This window comes from Ips typographus, linkage group LG1 (assembly GCF_016097725.1).
Source record: "Ips typographus isolate SLU linkage group LG1, UJ_Ityp_2.0, whole genome shotgun sequence".
Classification (NCBI taxonomy): Eukaryota; Metazoa; Arthropoda; class Insecta; order Coleoptera; family Curculionidae; genus Ips; species Ips typographus.
Window position 1 is genome coordinate 28,462,220 of NC_138422.1, and position 10,110 is coordinate 28,472,329.

The 10,110-nt window shown below is 34.9% G+C and overlaps 3 protein-coding genes across 5 annotated transcripts; 1 reads left to right on the top strand and 2 right to left on the bottom strand.

The window, feature by feature from the left end:
• Positions 1 to 179: 179 nt before the first annotated feature.
• Positions 180 to 6,899, bottom strand: LOC145725042 (DNA topoisomerase 2-binding protein 1-A-like). Of its 2 annotated transcripts, XM_081973618.1 has the most exons (3): positions 6,623 to 6,899; positions 1,635 to 4,100; positions 180 to 1,580 (listed from the first exon to the last, which is right to left on the bottom strand). In XM_081973618.1, exons 2-3 carry the CDS (start codon positions 4,074 to 4,076, stop codon positions 438 to 440), a joined length of 3,585 nt encoding a protein of 1,194 aa, XP_081829744.1. In that variant the 5' UTR covers positions 4,077 to 4,100; positions 6,623 to 6,899; the 3' UTR covers positions 180 to 437. The 2 variants fall into 2 exon arrangements, with proteins under 2 accessions (XP_081829744.1, XP_081829735.1); XM_081973609.1 differs by having other exon boundaries at positions 180 to 4,100.
• Positions 6,900 to 7,041: 142 nt separating this feature from the next.
• Positions 7,042 to 7,652, top strand: mago (mago, exon junction complex subunit). Its single transcript, XM_081973950.1, has one exon. The coding sequence runs from the start codon at positions 7,161 to 7,163 to the stop codon at positions 7,599 to 7,601; it is 441 nt and encodes a 146-aa protein (XP_081830076.1). The 5' UTR covers positions 7,042 to 7,160; the 3' UTR covers positions 7,602 to 7,652.
• Positions 7,651 to 9,197, bottom strand: eIF2Bbeta (eukaryotic translation initiation factor 2B subunit beta). 2 transcript variants are annotated; one of them, XM_081973835.1, is made up of 8 exons: positions 9,016 to 9,197; positions 8,874 to 8,960; positions 8,690 to 8,819; positions 8,500 to 8,639; positions 8,288 to 8,444; positions 8,044 to 8,238; positions 7,791 to 7,990; positions 7,651 to 7,741 (listed from the first exon to the last, which is right to left on the bottom strand). In XM_081973835.1, exons 1-8 carry the CDS (start codon positions 9,078 to 9,080, stop codon positions 7,669 to 7,671), a joined length of 1,047 nt encoding a protein of 348 aa, XP_081829961.1. In that variant the 5' UTR covers positions 9,081 to 9,197; the 3' UTR covers positions 7,651 to 7,668. The 2 variants fall into 2 exon arrangements, with proteins under 2 accessions (XP_081829961.1, XP_081829969.1); XM_081973843.1 differs by having other exon boundaries at positions 8,874 to 8,948; positions 9,016 to 9,196.
• Positions 9,198 to 10,110: the final 913 nt, after the last annotated feature.

Sequence of the window (10,110 nt, forward strand, 5' to 3'; positions counted from 1 at the left end):
AACAATAAGAACAATAACTTTCAAGCTGGAAAGGGTAACACTATTCTTTATGTTGCTGTGAGTAGTGTGCAATTTTTTCAATTTTTTTTGCCAGAAAAACTGCTGACAGCTAAGTTGACAGTTGTTAAGTGATTTTTCCACTTAAAATTCACATTTGTTATACTAATTCTTGATAGCGATTGGTCAAAATTGATAGGAAGGAAATAATCGTGCAAAACGCATCATGGTTAAAATAACAGTATTGGAAAAAATACATCTAAAAAACAATTTTTAGTTAAATCAACCATACAGGCCAACCATAATCTCCTTTATCTAAGGTGTCTCCTAAAGAGCCTATATATCACAAACAGCTTTAACTATTCAGATCTCAATGTAAACTTAAACTAATTATTTATTATTATTTAAAAAATTATAATAAGATGATAAAAGAAAGCGCTTTAATGATAATAATTCGAAAAATACGGCACAATATAGTCCCTAATGTCTTCACTATTAACTTTCATTAGGCAATGACTTATATACAGAGTGTTCAAACACTTTATACCTTGTTTAACAAGCGGTACATACGGTTCGAAATTCTTTATCAATTTCACTTCCAATAAACAATGCGTGGCGTGCACTGGATCGTCATAGGGTGGATCCACTTTGACTACAACACCTCCTCCAGCTTCAATAACGTTTGCTAGGGAATCTTTCTTTTCGGAAACAACAATGGCTCTCATATCGTGAAACGCTCCGTATCCCCTCCTGGCTACTTCCTTTCTCCACTGGTAAATGCAACCGTCTTTTTCCTCAAAGGATATGTTTTTCTTCGCTTTAGGGTTTCCAAATTCAAACTCTTCTTCGTCCAGAAAATGTCCGGCCTCCTTAGACTTAATCACGTAAGAAACGTGCAGAATCCATTTCCCGGCTGCCATGCAAGCCAACGCTTTTTCGTTTCTGCCCGGTTTAGAGCAAATTAAATGTGTAGCTTCCGGGTCGTAGTTACTCAAAGTAGAAATGTTCGCTCCCAGTTCTTTTAAATCGTTGGAAAGTTTCTCTCTGTCTTCATGCGAAATGGCTGATAACATGAAAATTTTGCTGGCAGGATCTTGAGTTTTTTTCACTTCATAGTCCCAAGCAACTGAGAACACTTGCGAATGAGGAACTTCGGTAGTTTTCTCTACACCTGGAATGTTGGACGGTTCAAACATATTGCTGGAACGTCTGGTTGCACTCGAGCTACTGCTAGCCATAACCCTTTGACGTAACTCCAACAATTTCTTGTGAACTTCCGGGTTCTCTTTGCATTCCTTAATTTCCGCGATTGAAACTTCATCATTTGAGTTTAGATCGTCTTCGGGATCAGGTTCGCCTGGTTGACTGTTTTCACCTTGTCCAAAACATTTACTCCACAGCCGTCGTTTCAGTTCCGACAAAGGGGTGCTCATTCTTCGTTTCGGAGGCACAAAGTCGCCGAAAGAATTTACGTACTTTTGCATTTGTTTCCTTAGGTTAGGAGACGGGTCCGCTCGTATAAAATGTCCGAGTGGGGTGTCCGGAGTTTTAATTGTCCAGGGGTAAGTTGGGGTTGAAGGGGTCTGCAACACATTATCATTCATAACCTTTTGAATAATTTTATTGATTGGAGTTACTTGACTCATGCGCTCGCCCTGATCTTCTTCACAATAATTGTTTTCGGGTGTCATCACTTCATTAGGTTCCAAGTCTTTTAAGGGGTTTTTGGGAGTCTGAGGGTTTAGTAAAGTGCAATTTTCTTCTAAACTGACTTCAGGATTAATTAAATATGGTTCTACAGGTTCTAAACTGCAGGATTTTAAGCAGGCCAACAACCAGTCCTTATTAACCACAGGTATACCCCACTTTTCTGCCGCTTTAAACTTTTTTCCTGTCGGACTTGGACAGACTAAGTGGGTGGAAGCTAAAGTGTCCTTTTCCTTGAGAATTTTGCGTGAAAATTGTTCTTGAAACTTCCCACCCAAACTTTCAATAATACTTTGCAAGAAACGTCTTTCATAAGAAGCGTAATTGCTTATACAAATCACGCAGTCAAGTAAAGGAGCTTTATTAGGTTGTTCAAAGACTGTGTGATAGTATTCCGGTGGTGAAATTAAGATTGCATCTTCGAGACACTGTTTAACCCACATATCATTCACTACATGTTTAACCCCTGGTTTTTTAAGTACAGTCCAAACTTTGGGGTAAACCGCATAGTCGCAAGAACCTGTATGGTAATTGTTTACTACAGTTCCTTTAGCGGCTCTAATACACTCTGTCAACTCATCAGTTGTCTCTTCGTCAAAAGCGTTTAAAGAAAAAGTTAAGGTGGTAAATATTGGTGGAATGTCCAACAAATTACTGTCCATAGAATCAACTTGTGTTGACGTACTGTTGGGCTTGAAATCCAAACTTTCATTCTGCACTACGTTACTTTTTGTTAAAGTTTTGATTTTGAATTCTTGTTCTCTAGTTTCGCCTAAAAATTGTCTGTTTACATCCCCATCCTTTAGAAGTTTAGCCAAAGTGTCCTCTTCTGACTCTCGTTTAGAGTTAGCATTACTTAAATATTTTTCAGTTAAAGGATCTTCTGGTACTACATCTTCAAGATCACTCCTAACATTCTGGATTAAGTTTTCATTTTGTGGCTTGTTATCTTTAAGAAAACTTAACACTTTTTTACTCAAAGGTGACCCAGTGATAGTGTTGTTTGCCCCATCATCAGAATCCAAGTCAATGAGGTATTTTTGTTCACTCACAGGTTTTTTCTGTTCGATACTGTCCAGCAGCCATTGAACATTAACAAGACAACAATCAGCGCCTTTGGATTTGACTAAAGCCACTTCAGAACACGACGAGTCACCCACGATCACATGTGATACTCTGCTAGAAAATAAATCGTATCGAGTTGCGCCACTTATATTAATGATTTTATGTAACTTGTCCCGTATTGGCGACTGGAAACCCGCAACGAGGATTGAGCAACCTTCTAAACAAGAACCGGATGAGGTTTTTACTTTTTTTAAGTCCAGATTTTCTACCAAGTCCTCTTCCGCTTTCCTTTTATTTCTCAATTTGGTGTCAGTTTTTGGCAAATGAGTCTCATTGACCACACTAACTTTTAGCGGATCTTGTATGGTACTTATGGTGGACAACATCGAAAAATTAGGATCAATATTTTCAGCTTCTTTAGTGGGGGTTGAAGTGGCAACTTTCACTTTATAGTTCTCCACCGGTAACGAGTAACCTTTGGCAACGCTGTCGTAGATCCAATCCAAACTAACGCACTCTACATGGGAACTTTTTCGGGCAGCTTTAAATTTGTCACTGGAAGTACCTGCAGGACCGTTACAAACCAAAATGTCAGTTTTAGAAATTACCAGTTTTCCCACATAAGTACCACCATTTTCGGTCACAGTTTTTTCTAAATGTTTCTTGCTACTCGATGATACAACGCCGGTACTGCATATAGTCAGCTTATGAAATGGTTTACACTTGTATTTCTCTAGTATCTCCGGATCATTCGGATTGACGTTTGCACTCAAACTGGCTGTGTATAAGTAATCAATCCACGTTGGCAACATTAATTTAGCTCCTTGACGCGCCGCCAACCAATACTTTTCCGATTTAGTTCCGCCGCATATAAGATGCGTAACACCTTCAGTGAAATCTTTAGTGTATAAACCGCCCATTAGTTTAATCTTCTCACCCAAAGATTGCTTGATGTCATGCGACAGTTGCGTGCAAGTCACCTCGCAATCGTACAAAACCACACTAAAAATCGGCCACTGAAAGTTGGGGATCGGTTTGTTTTCGGTCAAACATATCGATATAGCCATTGGGCCTAATATCACACACTTTGTGGCAAGGTAATGGTCAAAGTTGCGTCCTTCGAACGTTTCGAAAACCACATAATCCATTTTACTTAATGTCATTTTACGTAAATCGGTTTCTTTCACCCAAGATATGTTGTTGACCACTTGCTTGCACGACTCGTAGGCTTCTAACATCGTCTCAGAAGCGTCAGTTTCAGCTAAAGTGTTGTCGGGTAACACGAAGAATACTTTGATTTCGGACATGATTCAAATTTATGGGTCGCAATCCTGAAATAAAACAAATTGTTTAGTTGAATAAAGTAACCTTTAAGCCAGTGCACAGGACTGATGTATTTGGTAAATACTTGTCACTTGTCTATACTTGTCAAATTGTGTGAGCTGCTTTCTTGTTAATGGTGAAAAAGCACTGGCATATTTGTCAAAAGCGCCAACATTGGTATATACAAAGTACAAAGGGCCGGGTACACCCAGCTTTAAAAATAGTTCCAAAATAGAACTTCTAACCAAGAGAACTTTGTTGTCAGATTAATTCCAAATAAAAACTACTAAGTTTGACAACTTAAGTACATAAGGTATATAGTGTTTATATTTAAAGTACAAGCAAATTAAAAACTGGGTTTGTATTAATTTAAAATAAAGTACACTTCTGGACATTTATAGCACAAGTTAGGAGAGTTAGGTTGAAGCCATTTGATAATAATATTGATGCAATACTACTCCTTGCATTGATTGATTCGGTAATGAACTCATAAAATCTACTAAATCAAATTCTGAATTTTGAGAAGACTGTTATTAGTAATTAGTTCAATTTCCAATGTCATGGTGTATTAAACTTAATTAATCCAAAAATACATTTATTGAATATTATACACATGATTTACAACAGAACTTTCTGAGGGCTAAGTTTTGGAAAACTAACACTTTTTTCATCAAAGAAAGTTTCCAAAAGATTCTATCATACTATAATATTTCAACAGCTGCAATGTAATTGAAAAAAAATATATATTTTCAAAAATTGTTACCATGACTTTGCTGTGAAATCAGAATCTCTGTCAAGAACAATTTAGATATGACAATGTTGCTACTTCAAAAATATCAAATAAAAAGCTAGTTCAAATTTGAAATTCTTCCTTTTCTAAAAATTTTTATAAAGACTTTGTATTTTATTATTTTTCTTATATCTATGTTTGAACTTAAAAGTAAAGTTAAATATATCCTAAGATATAATATAATTAATTTAGAAAAATTATATCTTTATTAGGTTGTGTTGTATTATTTTAGGTTGCCACAAAGTTAAAAAACATTAGTAAACCTTGGAAAAAGTGGTCTCCAGCTAAAAAAAAAATATGGATTCTAGTAAATGCATTTCCTTAGAGTTTTATTTACTTTGAGATAATATACTTAAAAATTATATAATAAAATGTAAGTAAGGGATTAATAAATAATCCCACACTTATATTTCCATGTGCCTATAAGATAATTAAATTGAGAGGAACCTTACCCACTAATATGCCTAAAGAACCTAATCTATAGTTTAACCTGAGATTTAAACCCTATACCTACATTACCATTTTTTTTTCATTCTGTTATTACAGAAATATAAAAGTATAGATTTAATCTTCAATTGTAAAAAAGATTTTTTAAGCTAAACAAAAATTAGAAAAATATGTTCAATCAATTGAATTACTGCTGTAAATGCAATAATCTCTCAGCTACCTACCATCTTCATCAGGTGTGTATGTAGATTAAATATCACATTCTGCACTTAACAGATAATATCTACAACATTTAAGAGATTAGCAGGGTAACTCTGTCTAGAAAACAGTAATAATTTACATTGGTTAAATTGTTGCTAATTTAGTTTCTAAATAATATTGTCCTATACCTGTCTTGTTTACAGTACTACTTTAATCATACTTGGCAAATCCATGATATTTAAAGACAAATACCAGGTATTCAGAAATGGTTCTAGTTGCCTTAATACAAAACAACTACAAAGGATTTCAGATTTGTTAGTTAAATCAATTTATAATTTTGAATGACATGAATAATTTTGAGTTCTTTGTTACTAGGGCTAATAAACTATGAAGTGAATAATGTTTGTTATACTTAGGCCCAGTTGTACAATAGTGGTTCAACCTTTGAACTTGGTTTATGTCAGAAATGTCACTTTGACAGCAATGCACTTCTTATGGAAAAGTTCAACTACCAGTTGCAGTTCAACTGAACCAGTCTTTGAACTGCGATTGTACAACTGGGCCTTACTGTTCAGCTGACTGGGAAGTAAAATACAGGAGTAATACATACATAATTAGGAAATTAGGATGATTTGCAGAAAGAAAGAATACTTCAACAGCTACTGACAAATTAGAAAAAAACGTAGCTATACTGTACTGTTTTTTATACTTAACATACAATTACTTTTGCTTTTCCTTTTTTTTAAGAATTAACCTTCTTTCTCGTACATGCCCTTAATTATTGTATGTTCTATAACAAACATATCAATGGTCCTCTTTAAGCAACATCACTATATGCCAAATTTAAATCAATCATGTAGGTAATCCAATATACCTCCTAAGCTACAAAACAATCTTCACCATCCTTCACCTAACAGCTTGCCATACTTTTATTATTTATACACATGCTTCATTGTTTAAAATGTGGAAAATATAAGAAATATCTTTGGTTTATTGCAAGAAAAACCCAAAAAACCATATACATTGCACTTGTAAACAACAACCTTTGGTGGATGGTCAAGTGCAAAACAAAGAGTATTTCAGCTCACTTACCTTCAAAATGCAAATAAACACGAAATTACCATTTATACGTCTTTATCAATCACACGTAACAAGCGTTTTTAATTTAAAACAGGGCCATAGTAAACAAATTTTACAACTTAAGAAAAATATCAACTTATGTTAACTTTAACAAATGTCTGTCAGTTACAGAAAAGTGTGGTTAAGAATGTTAAGATTGAATTTTAAATTAATCGCTACTTTTCTTCTTCTTGGTTTTTTTGCTTAAATGGTCAGTATTAACTGCTACACAAAAATATTAGGCACACGTTCTGTAAACGCTTTCTAAACATTGTCTCAGGGTAAAATGACAAATTTTCCAAGCAGTCCAAAGACTTGTTGTTTCTAAAAAGTCTAAAATATTAAAAAGAAGAGGAGGGTCAATAGCAAAAGAAGAGCAACTTATATTCCGGTTGAGATAACCTTAAAAAAGTCTTATTCAACGAAACAACGCAAACACTAATCGATAAAGACGCCGTTACTCACCTTTTTATTAATTTAGCCAATTTGCAATCATACAACAAACTTAGTTATGTCTGCTGATTTCTATATACGGTACTACGTAGGCCATAAAGGTAAATTCGGGCACGAGTTCTTGGAGTTTGAGTTTCGGCCGGATGGTAAATTGAGGTACGCCAACAACTCAAATTACAAAAATGACACCATGATCAGGAAAGAAGTGTATGTGCACCAATGCGTGATGGAGGAACTGAAACGAATTATCGTCGATTCAGAGATAATGCAGGAGGACGACGCTTTGTGGCCACCTCCAGACAGGATTGGACGCCAAGAGTTGGAGATTGTAATCAATGATGAGCATATTTCATTCACCACCTCTAAAACTGGTTCTTTGGTGGACGTCAGTCAATCTAAGGACCCTGATGGTCTTCGTTGTTTCTACTATTTGGTACAGGACCTAAAGTGTCTTGTGTTTTCTTTAATTGGTATGCACTTTAAGATTAAGCCCATATAAGATTGTATTAACATGTTTTTGGGATATTTTTTAATAAAAACTAAAACAGTGTATTGTAAAACTTTTATTAAACCTCATAGTCATCAGGGTGGTACATCTCAGACAGTAAGTGGTACACATATGAAGGTGAGTTTCCTCCCCTAAAAACCTAACCTCAAACAAACATAAACACCAACAAAAAATACTTACTGATGGGTAATAAACAGAGTAATCAACTCTGGAGGAACATAATCAAATACTGGATTTTCAATTTCTGCCTTGTTAAGCACTTGACCTGAAGCATATGGAATTACAGAGGCTGGTGAAGCATTGGCGTTAAAAGCCTCAACATCATCCGACAAGTACAAGAAAATTGGTGTAAATTTGTACATGTGTGAAAGCACCATAACCTTAAAGTATTTAAATTACATTATACAAATTTTTTAATAGTGGAAAAGCTTACAGGAATTGAATAGTGCTTTGCAGCTAGAGCAACTACATGAATACCACTTGCTGCCCTTAATCCACCATTGGCTGAAACTGTATGAGTTCCTATAATAACTTTGTTCACTCTGGACATCATGCCAAATACTGCAGAGTCTGGTATTACAGTGGTCTGAATGTTGCTTTTAGCCAAACTCACTGCCAATGAGTGACCCTACATTAAACATAATTTTTTTACTGTAAATTTACTAGTGAAATCTTACAAGATATAATGGGGCTCCTTCCACAACTATAACATTGAAAGTCCTAGTTTTAGAAGCAGATTTTAAAAACATTTTAACAGTTTTTGAGTTTCCAACAGTCAGTATAGTTTCATTGCTGTGAATATGTTCTGAAGCTTGGGCTGCAATATTATCCTCACTAAAACCCACTCAAAAATTTATCTACATCTTAGACAAGCCTGAAAATAATTAACCTGGTCTCTAACTCAGTTTTGTACTCTGAGAGATGATCAAGTAAAGCTGCTTTCAAAGTGGACAAGATTTCAGAATAGTCCAAAACAATATCTTTTGCTCCACTTACAAGCTGATGCAGAGAGTGGGATTCTCCTTTTTTCTGTTAAAAATCTTATAAATCCCCCTTCAAAATTCCTCTAGAAACTATACCTTGGCTGCCACTTCAAACTCCTCCCTTATCACTTTTAAAATGTGCCTCATTATATTAGTGGAAGTGGATTCCATAGGTAAACTATGTGAAATACACTTAATACGCCTCCTAATTAACTCCATAAGTTCCCTAACAAATCAACAAAGTTCAAGCATAATAAAGTGTAAAGGCTATTTTACTTACAAAGCACTGGACCATGTGCCTTGAGAAATTAAGTTTTCCAACAAGGTTTCGGTGCGAAGAGCAATATCATGGGAACTAATTAGTGCTCTAAAACGTGTAATTGATTCAAAAAAGTAAAAAAATACAAACTGAATTATTGTACTTGTGTTTTATGTCGCTTATCAGCTTAATAACGTCGGAGAGGTCCTCAACTCCTTCAGGTTTCATTTTACCAATTACACCTAAATTGCCCTAATTACACCTAAATTGCAGATGTGTAATAAAATAATATTTGGATTTAAAAAACAAATTAAATATAAATATGGTAATTATAAAAATGGCAAAATTATTAATTTAAGGTTATGTTGTAAGATTAATAATATGAAAAGTCTTCTCTTTGAATTTAAAGGGCGTTAGTAGCACTGCATCTTACCAACATAATTCATTCTCTCTACAGCCCCATCTTTACTTTTTTAAAGATTCCTTTCGTTCAAGTGTTCCATTCGTCTATGCCAAGTACTAACAACACTTACCGCTATCTGCACCGTCGATTTTTAAAACAAGTTCAAGTAAAGTGTGGTTCAGGCTGTAATTTTTCTGTAATCTCTATAGTCACAGTCTGAACCACTCTTAAATTAAACTTAGTTTAAAGTATGCTGCGCAATACTCCATTTGCACCGTTGTATTTTAGACCAAGTTTAAGTTGAGCTTGGTTTTGAATGTGACAGAATAAGTGAAAAGTGTCAGTCTGAGGTACGCTTAACTTAAACTTGACTTAAGTACGACGGTGCAATTGCGAATTTGACGTCACGATGGCGTAATTTCACATTTGGTCGAATTATGGTTTTGTTAAATTACGTCATCGTGAGGTCACAATATTCGCTCTGCTTGCTCCATGAGGCGTCAAAGCGAATGAGGCCTATGCCTATGACCTAGAGAAAATACAAGTCTAATTAAAACCAAAGTTTTGACGCCGTTATTAAGCGGCTGTATTTCAATAACTTTGACAAATTTGGCGAAAAAGAAATAGTTCTTAAATTTGTTTGTAATTTGTAATACACACTGTGTCCCTAAAAAGTCACGCATAAATTCTATTAAAAATTTGGGATTTGTTTTCTTGGAAAACGCTCGGACACATCAGTATTTATTTTTGATGATAAATTAATGTATACAGGGCGACCCAAAAATGAGTAATTAAGTTAGGTTAAGTTAGGTTAGGTTATACTTGGAATTCGATGCAGAATCCAAAAATTAAATA